A 16,297-nucleotide genomic window follows, 5' to 3' on the forward strand; every position below is an offset into this window, starting at 1 on the left:
GCGACAATTATAAATGGAGAACAAGTTACGCAGAAGAGAATTAAAATTAAGTTTGACCAAATTAGAAATAAAGACCAATATGTAAAGATCAGGAGGAAAGGTCAATTAATCATGGAGCCGGTTTGTTTAGACTACCATAATAAACAACGGTACATAACAATAATATATAACAATAATAAGAATAATTAATAAATCAACAAATAAATGTGCAGTCTCAATTAAATCAACTTTTCTCACTAGCTAAACGTCGTACATTTAACTTCATTTAACGGATGGTTCACATTTTCATCTTAAATTAGACTAAGATATAAATTTAAAGGTGTGGAAAAAAGCTTAATTAATTTTCATATAATTATTGCATCTTTAATGTGAATTTTTATTTTTACTTTATGCATTATTTTATAATTATATGTATTTGTAAAGTATCTCGAAATGAATCTGCAATTTAATTTAAATATTTATAATTTGAATAAAATACAGTATATATATAATATATTATTTATATCTGATTCATTTAAACTTAGTTCGGTACTTGACTGGTAGATGTCGTCTTTGTCGAGTGCCAAAAATAAAGATCGCATTTGTGTTACTTTCCTTCGATTAGAAATAAATTAGTTTTAGTATTGTGTGAATTTAGTGTTATGTTTTTCTCTTAATAAAAAAGTAATTATTATTACTTTTCATTAAGTTAATTATTATTATTATTATTATTATTATTATTATTATTATTATTATTATAAGTTTTTATTAAATAAAAAATAAATATTTTATTACAATATTAAGTTTGTCTAAAAATGTCAAGTAATTGCATTGGAGCTTAGCAAAACTATACGTAATGATAAATTTTATTGTTACATTTAAATTGCTGTATTGAGAAAACTTCGTATCATTTATTGGTGCTATTATTAATGCTGCCAGTTTTAAAACATGTGCAAGCAATTGACTTGACACATGTTAGACAACTACGTCCGTATTATGCGAAGCTAGACAACCACATTTACCTTGCAGGCTGTATACATGTACTTTTATCACTGTTCTAGTTTTGATAGCTGAAAAATGTGCTTCTAGACAGGCCAACAAGCACTTCTACCCTGTTCGATGACACGGAGAATATTTAAGCAGAGGCAGCTTATGAGGATAACTTATGAGCTGCTATTCTTTTACGATCTCTTTCCTATGACTGATCTTAGAAAACAGCAGAGGTTTCAATTGAGATAAATGCCTTTTATGATCACGACTCTTTTCAAGTCAACCCTAATTCTTCATGATGACTTGAAATATTGTCAGAGTTTATAAAAACTGATAGAATAAACTGTCGTTTACTGTTAAAAAATATAAAATTCATCTCAGCTCTAGATTGCAAGTTCGGAATTGCATCCAAATGGAAGTATAATGCTGTTAGTATAGATTAAAAATAATGTAGGCTGGTGTTATATAGTATTATTGTTATTGCTTCTGCTGTTATTGTACCACATTTGACATTGTTGTTTTCGTAATTCAGAGAAATTTACATTCTCGACAAAGAAAGCAATAATATTGGTCAAGCAGTTTCCTAAATTGTAGCTGACTGCCCGATAATATCGACAACGAATTTTCGATTGTACTAACGTGCTATAGATTTGCAACCTTTCGTAGTAGGAGTCATGTTCACGTTAAAATAAATAAATAAATAAAATTCTAAGGTCTCCATAAACAATAATGGCTCGGTCGTCGAAAGAATCTCTTAAAATTCCAGATATCTGACAGTAGCCTATCTTGCAAGTAGCAGACACAAGTAATGCGTAGGTAGGGGCCATGGGCACTTCTTCCCAGATGATTAGTTTAATATACCGTTTTATCTATCACATCAGCACGGTCAGCCTTCACTGACCCTTCATCACACTAGCGACTCCTCCCTGCGGGGTAAGAGTAAAACTTTAGTAAGTTTTGTAGCATTTGCGATTTAATATAAGACCGGAGCATTTGATATAAATTCGTTACATCAAATTCTAGAAAGCCGTCTTGAGAAATTCCACACTCCGTATTTATATGTGGTGTGAGTTCAAGTACGTCCTGTTTGGCCTTTAGAGTATAAAAGAGGCTCTGAAATTCATCAGATAAAAGTAAAACAGATATTTCCTGTGTATGTTATAAATTAGAAAAATTCTCAATGAGTCTTAAAAAGGATTGGGAGATGGACTGAGTCTTTGACTCTTTATTCCTTCATCTGAATGAAGAAAATCTGTGTGGATGGAGTGTTATTGCTAAAAGCTCTAATCATGACTGGGTAGCGGCTAATATCCGAGCCTCAGTTAAAACCTCATTGGCTACAGCATTGCATTCTGTTACCCTGGAAGTCCTAAAAAGGACTAATTATCTTCCATCTTCCACTCCCTATCGTTTACCAATTCTTAATGACAGTCGATCCAAGAATTAATGAAATGTTCGTATACAATCATGAAAAAGGTGTACGCTTTGCAAATCCATATATATATATATATTTCTAATTTTTCTATTGAAAAAATCTTACACAGGTTGATTTACGAATTTTGCAAAATCTACCTACTTAATCACAAACAATTAAAAATAATTATCACAAATTAATTAAGAAAGAATGTTAATTTTGAGCTCAAATGTATAATCTTTTAAAACCATGGATTATTATAACCTATTAAATATAAGTTAAGGATGTATAAATGCTACAGGTTTTTACTGCCATTTAACACGTTCATTGTCGATCACGCGTTATCGCGTGGACGTCGTTAACTAGATTAAAAAAAAAGTTGGCCACCACACGAAATTCCAATTTTCAGCTTGGCAATGAACGATATCACGCGATCACGCGATGCGAGTTCTCACCAAACGGCCGATCACGCGTTATCGCGTGGAGGTCGTTAACTAAATTAAAAAATAAAAAAAAAGTTGGCCACCACACGAAATTCCAATTTTCAGCTTGGTAATGAAATTGTTGAGTTAAACAATTTACTAATTCCGAAGATATTTGTTGGACTCACAATTTGTGTGTGTGTGTGTGTGTGTGTAAAAGGGTCACCACGTATACAATAGTTTTGATTCTCGTGCAAAATACTATCTATCTATACATTCACTGGACATCCACAGATGCCATATGGTCACTCCGATGCTCGGTGATGTGCCACAACAGGCCTCGCCATGTAGTCCTGTTGTTTGCTTTTCTGGAGGCCTCAACTTTCTGAAGATCAGTCACTGCACACAGACACACCATCTATCCATCTCATTGATAGTCTACCCCTTCCTCTTTTTCCAGGAACTTTACCTTCTATTACTGTTCTGAGACGTCCTCCTTCCATCCTTTCAATGTGTCCGAAATATTTTAACTTCCTTCTGTCAATATCCTTAAGGAGCCTTAAAGTTCTACTAATCTTTTCTAACACCCATTCATTTGTACGCCTTTCAGTGTATGATATCCTCAACAGCTTTCTGTAACACCACATCTCAAAAACAGATATCCGTTTCTTATCTGACTTCTTTAGGTTCCAAGTCTCAGATACATAAGTCGCTGTTGGAAAAACTACTGCATTCAAAATCCTCAACTTTGTTCCCATGGAGATAGATCCATCCTTCCATATTTTAGACAAGTCTCTGACTGTTGTTTCAGCCATTCCGAATCTTCTTCTGACATCTTCTGAACAGCAATTTTTCACATTAATAATGTATTACAGGTACTCAAACTTGCTGACTTCCTCAATTCTTTCTCCAATTCTTTCTCTTGTTTCTCAAGAGCTTCCCTGTTTGTATTTCCTTTGATAACCATAATCGTTGTCTTGCTAGGATTGAGTAGAAGTCCTCTGTTATTACTGATCTTGTAAACTTTGTCAAGAATTAGTCCTAGTTCTCTCATGTCATTACATAGAAGTACTGTATCGTCAGAATACCTCAGATACTAATCAATCTACCAGCTATTCTAATTCTTGTCTTGAGCTCATCCAATGCTTTAGTGCATGGTATCCTCCGCATATATACTAAACAAGAGAGGAGAAAGTAAACATCCTTGCCTATCTCCTTTTCCAACTTGAAGCCAGTCAGTCAATCCAACAGCTGTTCTTACCTTGGCTTCTTGCTCCATGTATAAGTTGGCTATCAACATGATAGCGTGTTGAGGAAGACCCATTCTTTTCATTACTTCCCACAGGTTCACATGCTCAACACAGTCAAAAGCTTTAGAGTAGTCTAATAAACACATTACCAAAGGGAGTCTGAATTCTTCATATTTTTCTATAATCTGTTGTCTAAGGCAAAGGATCTGATCTCTGGTGCCCTTACTTTTCCTAAAACCTGCTTGTTCCTCGAGCATCTCTGCCTCAACTTTGGCCTCAATCCTATTTAGCATGATCTTCAATAAAATGTTGCTTTCATGAGATATTAAATTAATAGCTCTATAGTTCTTGCATGCCTTCATATCACCTTTCCTATAAAGTGGTATGAAAACCGACTTCTTCCAGTCTCTCGGCCATGATCCTGTCTTCCATATGCTTGTAATCAATCTATGAAACACTCTTATCCCTCCATCCCCTGTGGCCTTAATTAACTCTGCTGGGATTTCATCTGCACCTGGTGCCTTATTGATATTAAGCCACTTAATTGCTCTTTGAACTTCATGCCTAAGTGGAGGAGGTTCCAAATCAAATTTTCCTGGGGAGAGGGCTCCACATTTTCTTTATCCACTCTGCTGTACAGTTCCTAACAGTATTCTTTCCATATGTTTTTGATTTCCAACTCTTCTGTTAGTAATGCTCCATTCCTCTCTTTGATGGCATTCAATTTGGGCTTAAACTTGTGCTTTAAGTCACGAAGTAAATAAAACATCCTTTTATAATTGTGCCTCCTCATTTGGAACTCTATCTCTTTACATTTATTATTATAGAACTTTTCCTTGTCCTGCTTGATGGCTCTTCTGATTTCTCTATGTAATCTCTTATATTCTTCAGTCCGTGTGTCTCTTTGTTTTTCCAACCGCTTCATTTTATTAGTTCCCATGTTGAATCTGATACCAATGGGTCTCTTGGTCTTCTTATTGGGGAGAGATACTTCTTTGCTGTATCCTGTATTATCACCTTGACTCCTTCTTAAAGCATTTCTGGTGAGTTCTCCTCATTGGTCTCCAAAACATCATCCAGCCGAGTTGATGTTTCTTCTGTACTAGCAATCAAAAATACCACTAGATTTGAAATTAAAGGAGGTGGCACCCTTCCATGTTCCTGCATATATTCCTATTTATATTCTACATACAGAGATATTTTGCATTGTATATCTGTACTTTTAGCAAGTGTATTAATTATAATATGGGTCGTAAATCAACATAACGAAGAGACTGTACCTTGATTTAAATGAAAGTAAAAAAAATAACGGTAGCGCTGTTTACAATAGCATCAATTTGTGCTTTATTCTTGAGATATTCAAAAAGTAAGCGATGTTATTTTTAATAGAGGGCGTGGGTATTCAACTGTTCTTCGGCTATTGCAAACCTCAAAGGAGTTTTATAAGTTCTGGAAAACGTCGCTCGCAGGCCAAAATGGTGGCTCGGTAAAATCACTAAGGCGTGTCAAGTTAATAAACTGCAGAAGTTAAATTAAAAGGAAGCGGACTTCCATTGGCAACATATACGGGTTATATGTTTGTAGTTGGTATGAATTGGAGGAATATGATGCTCGCGAGTAAATGTAACTGTGTTCGGGTGAAATGGCTACGAGAAGCAGAGTAGTCTAAGTTTGAGAGAGTTTGACACAGTTTGAGAGAGGCGTGGTGAGAGGAGCTCATGTTGCAGGCCTATTCATTTGGGCATCACAGATCAAAAATCAGCAATACCATACTGAGATGGAAGCGCAGAGAGTTAACTGAAGGTGCTACACGTAGTGGACGACCTACACATACTCACCGAACGTAATCGTAGGGTACAACGAAGGACAATATATAAAAACTGCCATTCCTCGGCGCACACGTTGAATGCAGAGTTACAGGCATTGACTGGATCAAAAATCTGCACTAATCAGAACCAAGGCTCACAATAGGATCGCAATATGCAAACATCACATTACTCGAACCAACATGTAGCGTCGTCTCCAGTGGTGCAAAGAGCTTGTACGACGTGACGTGTAAGCTTGGAATGTTGTGTATTGTGGAGTGACGAATCATGCTACACCCTCTACCGTGCAGATGGACATGTAGGGGTGTGTCGGATGCCGGGTGAACGTCTCTCACCAGAATGTGTAACCTAACTGGGAAATTTGAAGTTGGTAGTGTGACGATATGATCCTGTTTTGGCCTCTGATCTCTATTTGTGGTGCCACCAGCACACTGAACTCCGAGAAATATTTACAAACCTAGCTAAAAAAAAGAGTGACTGCTGTGATTCTTGATGCGTATATAATAATCAAAATGAAAACAAACTAATTTAATTATATAGCATCATCTTACCTCAACAGTGAATTACAAAACTTTTTTATTGATAAGTATATTGTTTTCGACCACAAAACTAATGTAATATAAAGGGTGTCTCAAAATTCACGCAAGAAGTAATTTTGATAGAAAACACAGGTTTTTAATTAAAAATTGTAATTTCTTATTGATTCATAAAGTATACAGTATAGGGTTACGCATGGAATAGCATATCGGGTAAATGGCCTCTATGGCTTTGCTGGCACATACGCACTCTTTTGTAGAAATTTTCCATGACCGTTTTGCATAAATGTGGCTGAATTTCGTTGATACAGCGCTCAATTTCTCCTTCAAGGCGTGGGTGGTCGTGGGCTTGTTGGCATAAACCTTAGACTTCAAAAAACCCCAAAGAAAAAGGTCCAACGGCGTTAAGTCACATGATCTGGGCAGCCAATTCTGATCACCAAAACGGGAAATTACACGACCAGGAAATGACTCATGCAGTAACTGAATTGTTTCTCGGGCTGTATGACATGTGGCACCGTTTTGTTGAAACTACATGTCGTCCACATCCATATCTTGCCATTTAGGTACAAAAAACTGGATTATCATGTCGCGATAGCGAGCACCATTAATTGTTATTGTCTTACCAGCCGCATTTTCGGAGAAGAATGGACGCCTCCAGCCCAAAATCCGCACAAAACAGTGACACGTTGTGTATGCCTTTGTTTCTCAACAATCACTCGTGGATTTTCTGAACCCCAAATGCGACAATTTTGTCGATTAACGAAGCCATCAAGATGAAAATGAGCCTCATCGCTGAAGATGATTTTGTTCGAAAAATAAGCATCTACTTGTTTTTGTTCCATAATCCATTCAACGAACTCTCTTCGCTGTGTGTGGTCAGTAGGCTTCAGTTCTTGAGTCAATTGAACTTTGTAAGCATAAAGATGCAAATCTTTCGTGAGAATACGCTGTAGAGAGCTTCTCGAAATGCCCAATTCAAGACCACGGTGCGGAATTGATGTTCCTGGACGCTCAGCAACACTCTCACGAACTGCTTCGATGTTTCTGTTGAACGACTTGTAGAAGGACGTCCAGAGTGTATAAGATCACTAATTGATCCAGTTTCCTTGAATTTTTTAATTAATCTTTTCATAGTTGATGAAGTTAAATCACTATTCCGACCATATTTTGCACGAAAATTGCGAATTGTAGCTGCCAAACCGTCATTATTTTTAAAATATTGCTCAACAATGAAAATGCGTTGTTCTTTCGTGTAGCGCTCCATTTTTAATAACCCTGAACTGTCAGCTGTCACGCTGTCTTTTTTCTCGTTGGCAACACTTTACCGCACAAATGGCGCTAAATTTAAATCTTGCGTGAATTTTGGGACACCCTGTAAAAAGAACTAACACTGGGTTTATTGGTGGCAAAGATTTGATACAACTAGTTACCGACTAGTTCGTCACGTTAACTAGTTTAAGTAGTGGCTTAATCTGGGTTTGGATGAAAATACAAATATAAATAAACAACAAGCTTTGATTATGAATCAATACATTACTAAAAAAAATACTGGTTGCGTAGGAAACGTTACACAAGTACAATAGAAACACGTGAAGCGTGGATGCTGGTACATGGTCCGACATTGTTCAGCAGGTGCGTCCGATAGTTAGCAGAGAAATTAAATTCTGATGTGTTTAGAGATCTGATGAGCGACTTCCAATTGTCACACAGAATCATATGATAAGAATGTGATTTTCTGGCATCTATTAACTCCTTCCACCATAAAATCGAATTCATCCTAGAACTTGAGAATAGAGAAAAATTATCTTTCCTAGACATTTTAATTACGAAAAAAGCAGACGAGAGCATTTCTCGTAGTGCGTACCGTAAGTCGACCCACACAGGTCGTTATTTACATTTCTCCTTGTTGCATCATATTTCACAAAAATTGGACATTGTACAACGCTGAAAAAAGAGGGCGATCTCTATTATAAGAGGAACATTAACAGAAGAATTATATTCTATTCTCCAACTATTTGGTATTTTTGTTGGCGAACTTTCGAAAAAAAACTTGCTAATCACCTGAAATCTCATGACATTCAAGTGGCCTTCAAACCCATTACGACAATACCTAATCTGTAACGCTCGCTTAAGGACACAACCATTTCAACAAACATCCTGGAGTATACCTTATCTCATGTTCTTGTGGCCTTAATTACATAGGACAAACTTCCAGAAGTTTAGAAATAAGACAAAAGGAACATATTGGAGACGTCAACAATAACAGAGAGGACTGTTCAACGTTGGCATTCCATCTCTCCAACACTCACCACAACATTGAATGTTGTGGTGAGCTCAATAAGAGCTCCATGCCTTACATTGAAGAAGACTACAGCTCCTCCAACATAAAAGAGACTACAGTGGTAATCCACTCACAAGATTCCCTAAACAGAAACCAAGGAATGATTCTGTGGGACGTTTGGAAGTCGCTCATCACATCTCTAAACACATCCGAATTTAATTTCTCTGCTAACAATCGAATGCACCTGCTGAATAATGACTGACCATATGCCAGCATCCACGCTCCATATGTGTCTATTGTACTTGTGTAACGGTTCCTACGCATTCGGTATTTTTTAGTAGTGTATTGATTCATAATCAAAGCTTGTTGTTTATTTATATTTGTATGTTCATCCAATCATATGATCTGTAGGCTAGAAAAAGTTCATTTTTGTCTCTTGGGACAACTTTTTCAAGACGTTTCTTCATAATTCTCCACAAAGTCTCAGTGAGGTTTAAATCTGGTATACGTTTGCCAGCCAAGAAATTACATTGATTTCCCTTTCTTTCTTTGAGCTATCTAGTACTGGTCTTGGAAGTGTGACAAGAAGCTGAATCTTGCTGAAAAAGGAAATCACCTAAATCTTCTGATGCTAGTAACATAAAGTGCTCAAGAATTTCTTAGTACCCTTTGGAATTGACTCTTTCGTACACAAATACACAGCCTACCTTGTCTCTTTGAGGTCATACAAGCCCATACCATGATATAGATTGCAAATTTCACCAAACGCTTCATGCATTCTTTATCAAATGCTTCGTGTTAAGATGCAAAACACGTATCCCTTGATAACCATGGGAGACACACAACGTACGTTTATTGCTAAAAAATTACCTTTTTCCAGTCCTCGTGACCACACAACAGTCTTTGCATACACTCTAGCTACCTTTTGCTTGATAGTTATAAGCAGCTTTGTTTTAGGCACACGTGATTAAAACCCAATATACGAAGTCGTCTCAACGTCGCAGATTTAGACACATTCACACGTAGTTCTTTCCATCTCCTGTGAAAATACTTGCACTTCGGAAGCGTTTTCCTTCGCGATATTCCTCAGCCTCCTCTCATTGATGTAGTTATTACCTTTCGACCGCTATTGCAATGATTATTTTGAAAACTTCGGTTATTAGAATACTGTCTCAATATTCCACTCACTCTTGCTTGAGAACATTTCAATTTCTTACCTATAAAATGTTCAGTTTGGCCTTCTTTGTGTAGAGACACCATACGATACTTCTTAGCTTCCTATATGTCACTCGTTCGACCCATGTTTAGCAAATGATTGACAGCAAATCAAATCCACGTCCAAGCGATTCCTCACACACGCCAGTCCAGCAGCTACCTGATATTCTATTTCTGTGCTCTCCTCAAAACCAATCGGAAAAATTTGAAATATTCTAATATTTTGAATCTCGTTAAAAATTATTCTAATTTTGTGAATATAAATTCTAACAGTTTTCTTAGAATTTATATTAAATTTTTATGTGTTTACCTGGTTATGTAATCTACAAAGTACGTAGATAATACTAATTCATATTTAGTAATAATTATTTTCAATAAATTAAAATTTAAATCATTCAATATATTTTATTTATTATTCTAATATTTTTTAATTCTTTTTTTAAAATAAAACTGTATATCTAAAATGATAAAGTATTTTATTAAAAATAATTAATTATTTTTTACAATAATAATTATAATTGAAATTTGATTGTACACCATATACTTTTGAGTAAATTTATATAATATATAACTCAGATTATAAAAATGCGTAATTAGGGGATGAGAGAATCGACTGTGAGATGCGGTGATTAATTAATACCCTGGGAGGGTAATGAATGGCAATGCTGTAGCCAATGAAGTTCTAACAGAGGCTCGGCTATTGCGGCTACCCAGCCATGACTAGACTTTTTAGCTCAATAACACCCCATCCACGCAGATTTTTTTCATTTAGATGACGGGATAAAGAGTCAAAGACTCAGTCCATCGCCCAGTTCTTTTAAGAATGCGTAATTAAGAAACATTTTAAATTTTCTTGAATCACTAATAATCAAATTGCTTATTTTTATTATTCTAAAAAATAAACAAATTAAAACAAAGTGATTTAAGACCATATATCAATTCCCGTTTAATGCCACACAGTTCCATCAGAGTTCTCCAATCTGCAAATTGACACCCTACCCTATGCGATGCAAAAAGGAGACAGGGCGGGCATCCTCAGTTTACCAGGCCTATCTCGAAGTATCTCATGGGAAAAAATGGTAACAAATTGTATTAAATGGTAATTAAAATAAAAATATCCCTAATTGCTTTCACACAAGCATAAGAAACTGTTAGTGTAACAGAATGTGGTAACATTTTAATACGTTTTAATATAAAAGCAATATATGCTCTGCAGAGTGTTGGTGAAGCCACCTGCTTTCAATACAAAAAAACTCATTTGTGGTGAATCTTCAAGTGAAAAGCATTATGTGTATCTGTTGAGCAAAGCATAAAAGAAATATTAAAATAATTTTTGTTAAGTATAATATGCTATTCAAATAATTATTCGATCTTAATTTTTGAAACGAAATTTAAAATACTAATGAAATATAATCAATATACCTTTTGATTTTTTACAATAACTGGCTATTTCCTTTAAATTAATCAGAATCGTTTTATTATATATTATATATTTATATATATATATATATATCAATATATATATATATATATATATCAAATATATATATATATATATATATATATATCAATATATACCTTTTGATTTTTTACATATATATATATCAATATATATATATATATATATATTGTTAAGTATAATTAAGTATAAGTATATATATATATATATATATATATACACCTTTTGATTTTTTACATATATATATATATATATATATATATTGATATATATATATATGTATATATATATATATATCAATATATATATATATATATATATATCAATATATACCTTTTGATTTTTTACATATATATATATATATATATATCAAAATATACCTTTTGATTTTTTACATATATATATATATATATATATACCTTTTGATTTTTTACAATAACTGGCTATTTCCTTTAAATTAATCAGAATCGTTTTATTATATATTTATATATATATATATATATATATATAATCTTAATCTGATATCATTGTAATGTTACTTGAATGGTGCTCTTACAAGTGTTCAAAATCAAATCCTTCAGAATAGGACGGTTAACCATTCATTATGGATTTAGTATGAGACTGGTTATTGATGAGGGAGTCTTGTAACACATTATTCTTTATCACAGAAAAGAATATGTTTTATTTACTTATGCTTTAGAGGTATGGATGATACTATTCTACATAATTTCTTAAGTTTTTTTAATAATTAAAGAACTGGAAACAGTCCCATTTAAAGCAAAAATGAAATAACTAAATCAATATTATTGAAGGTCCCAAATATAGTATTATTAGTGACTGCCTGGTTGGCAGTCAACGCTATATTTGGGAGCTTCAATAATACTATATTTGGGAGAACTCACTCTCTAACTCACAGACTGTAGGTTCGAATCCTACTATGGACATGGATGTTTGTGCAATTCTTTAGGCCTAAAACTGGCCTTTAGAGGGCATAGTACTTCAAAAAGTACACTTCAGCACATCGGAGTTGCCTTCGTATTGTGATGTTTACAAGACACGAACTCTTCTCAGGAGCCCGTATGTTCTTTTATTAGTGGTTTGATTACTTTTTTTGAACTTATTCATTCTGTCTGGTCTCTGATGAGAACCAAGTTTGAAAATACGTCAGGATAGTAAAAAGACAAACATATGGGCTCCTGGACAGAGTGAGTGGGTGGCTTTTAAGTAGTTCAATACCAAAACTATTCGACAGTTCTATTCTGGTAAATTTATAAACTTCTTAATTTTCACAATTGACTAAAAAGTTAGTTAATTTTCTATAAAAATAATAATGGATTCATAATTTATAATTACTTTTCATTAATTTGAAACGTCAAATAAATTTTTTTGTTTACTTTATAAACATTATAATACACACTTTTATATTTTAAATATATTTAAAATAGAAAATTAAAGAGAAATGTATCATTAAAGGTTAAATTAAATTCTAATTTAATTTCACTTTTTTGTATTTTTATTTTTGTGCTCAGCCTTAAGGTTTCTGCTTTAAGGGAGCAATTTGAGTCTCCAAGGTGTTTTCCAGCATTGTCTCTTTCGGGTTCGTGTCGCTGTACTTTCCCCTGGCAAATGATCGATTTTGCTCAGTGATAGGGTGAGCTGTGCTGTCACTGAGTTGGACGGTCACTCGTAGGGAGTGGTCTTGGGGGGGGGGGGGGGGGGGGGGGGGGGGGTCGCCTAATTTTTAGGCCTTTACTTATACAGTGCTTTATTCAGTAGTTTAAAAATCGGACAATGATAATTTCACAGACGCAACTTGAATTATTTCACGAGGATAGGGTATAACTTCATATAATATATAAACGGTTACAGAACGTGTATGCCATCTTGTCTACCAGAGATAGTATATGCATTCGTGTCATTTCTCTTATAGATCAAACTCAGTTCGTAGGCCAGATTGAAAACAGTAGCTGCTTGAATAACTAGTAAGCATACCAAAGAAGAAAGGAGAAGTCAAACATAGCTTACGTGTAATAATTAACGCCTTCTTTTCAAATATCACTAGTGCAGTGATATTAACGCATTCCTCAAATACACTGTGGGAAGGAGAAATATCCAGGGTCTTGATACGAGCTATCGTGATGTGAATTCAACAGTTGATTCCCATTAGTTTAAAAAAATACCTTTAAAGTACTTAACTTAAAGAAATGTGTTTCTTAATATTTCTTTTTTTTTTTTAATTTAATCAACAAACAATCGTTACTGGAAGGCATCTCTTGAAATATGATAAATCTAACCCGACTTTGGCGATAAAGCTGTATGTATAAGAATCTATACTTATCTTAGATATGTTAAAATTGCCACTTAACATCCTAGAAGCTAATTATCTGCTGAATTTGTTGTATTTTTTGTACGCAATTCTGCATCCGAAGTTTTTTTTAATCTAAATAGCAAGTCTGAGTGAAAAATTTGTAAACATATGACTATGACTGACTACTTTGTGTGAATATTTCAGTTGGGTTTGGGTTTTATTTCTCACCAAATATTTGATGGTTCGAGATTATACCGAAAATTATGCTAAAACAGAGAGTATTTGTATTCATTTAACTGTCGAATTTATTCAGCAGAAGGAGATGGTGTAGAGATTATTATTACTATGTATGGGGATGGTTAGAAAGCATCTGCACTGAAGTAGTTTTGGAATATTTTTGATTCAAGTGTGTGTTACAATCGTATTTCAGAGCATTTAGATTTTAAAAAAATCTACTTGATGGCATGGTACACATGCACTGGCTGCTGATCGCTGGCAAAATGAGAGCCTTTCAAAGCTGATCTGTAACTGATTCATAGTTGGTTTATAGCTTCATTGATTCCTGTAATCATCTTATAGTTGATAATAAGTGTGCAGCTAATTCCTGGTTATTATCACAACTGATGTGAATAGGCATCTGATCTTTCTTCGTTGGTGGTACTTGTTCGACAGTTTTCGAATACGTGAATCTTCTAATATGGTTCGCAACTGTGGATTATTATCGCCATAGTGTTTTACCATTCCATAAAAATCGAATCACTGAACATAGTTCTACTTTGGCGTATACAGTAAAAAAATGGCTACATTCACTGATGATTACGAAAAACAATTGATTACTTGAAGGCCTCTCTTAAATAGCAATAAATATTCTTGCGTCACATTCAACAGCGTAAAAAGTTGAATAAAAAAAATAAAGCTTTGTGAATACTTTTCTAACTTACTTTCTGTTATCCGCAAGGTTGTATGGAGTAGAGAAGTACAATGATGCAGTTGTGGGACAGAGAAGTACAAATGATGCAGTTTTTTTTCTCATTATCGTTCCCTAGTTTTGAAATGTTCTCGATTCATGTACATATAATTGAAGAAAAGATATAGAAGGAGAAAAATAGGAAACCATTGAGGAAGAAAAGAGGAAGTGTAAACATCCCATTTTTATCTGCAAATTAACAGCATTTTTCTATCTGCATTTAACGGGCCAATGACCTGTTAATAACTAACGTAGATAATCATACTTAATTTGGTGATGGAGATATTAATCTTATCACGATAGGCCTAATATGTTCATGTTCTCTGGAGTGACGTGTGGTTTTTATGAAAGCAAATTAGAGTTTACTGAAGAAAACATTTTCCCCCTTTGTAGGAGATCAACCAACTCGCCTTTATTTGAAAAATCTTCATATGTTTCTCAGATCCATGATGCGAATCGAAGTCCTTTCCAATCGAATGCATCGTCGTGGCAAGCTATACAGATGTTAAAAGGAAATACTAAATCGCTAAATTAATATATGAGATATGAAAGTAGAAGAGACGGAAACTGTATTTTAATATTTATTTTCTTTTTTCTGTTTGTATCTTCTCCAAAGCAAAATTAACCTTTCGGCAATGAAAAGATAAAAATAACAATTCGAGCATTGGTTATCAATCAATTACATTAAAAAAAAATTATAGCAAACTGGTGTCACTTACCAAAACATAGACGGCAAAAGGCATAACTACCGCAGCTACGAGGAGGTCGGCGAAGGCCAAGCTGACGATGAAATAGTTGGTGACAGTCTGCAGACCACGTTCTTTGAAAACACTTAAAATGACGAGAATGTTTCCAAATACTGCTAGGAACGGCAGGAGCACAAGCACCAAAGCCCAGTACACCTTGTCAGGGGGAGTTTCATCGGGATTAATGAGTGTGGAATCGTTAAGGGAAGAATTGGTCCACTGACAGCCGGACATGTTGGTAGAAAAGATGCACTCGAACAACGGGAGAGGAAATTCTTTTCCTCCATCAATTGCAGGGGAGCCATTCGGAGCTCTGAAAGCCGTATCATTTAAGATCCCCAGGAGATTTGTTGCGCTTTTATCTGAGAAAGATGGTGTCCATAATTTAAGATTGTTCTCTGACATTTTCAAGTTTTCAAGTTATAGCTTGCCATCCACCTACTCATAACAAAGAAAGTTTTTCAAAGAGCGGTCGTTCAGCTATGGTGTGAATGCCGAACCCATTCATGTGTTCCGTTTTATCCTCCGACGCAGTATAATCTCGTCACTGTTTGCCCCCTCTATTCTCCCATCATCTTCGGCCTTCTCTCTTCCCGCTGGGGTCGCCTGTCTAAGAAGTAGCCATCAATTCTGTCCTCTACAGCATTCGTAGATAACCCACGTCTTGGACGATCTTTTATTAGAGTTTCGGCAAACGCTCTCTGCACCCAGCGGAACTTTAAACAGTGTTCAAAACGGCACGTCTGACAACAGGTACAGTTCTTATCTCAGGGATTCTACTACCTCCGTCACGGTACGTTAAACAGTCATCTTGATACGCTTGAAAAATTAAAACAACAGAACTTTCAGTGCATCGCATTATTTCTTCACTTCGATGAGCACACAGTGGACAAAATTCTTC

At 34.8% G+C, this 16,297-nt stretch overlaps 1 protein-coding gene across 1 annotated transcript in view; it reads right to left on the reverse strand.

Annotated features, from left to right (window-relative positions):
- Positions 1 to 15,801, reverse strand: part of LOC150094027 (dopamine D2-like receptor) — an 88,372-nt gene extending 72,571 nt beyond the window's left edge. The window contains exon 1 of the mRNA XM_090412939.1: positions 15,370 to 15,801. Within this exon, the coding sequence (XP_090269065.1) occupies positions 15,370 to 15,801 (432 nt within the window). The remainder of the gene's footprint in view (positions 1 to 15,369) is intronic.
- Between the last annotated feature and the right edge of the window lie 496 nt (positions 15,802 to 16,297).

The sequence above is a fragment of the Typopeltis vanoorti genome, chromosome 23 (assembly GCF_054136105.1).
Source record: "Typopeltis vanoorti isolate ZY-2024b chromosome 23, IOZ_Tvanoo_1.0, whole genome shotgun sequence".
NCBI classification, from domain to species: Eukaryota; Metazoa; Arthropoda; class Arachnida; order Uropygi; family Thelyphonidae; genus Typopeltis; species Typopeltis vanoorti.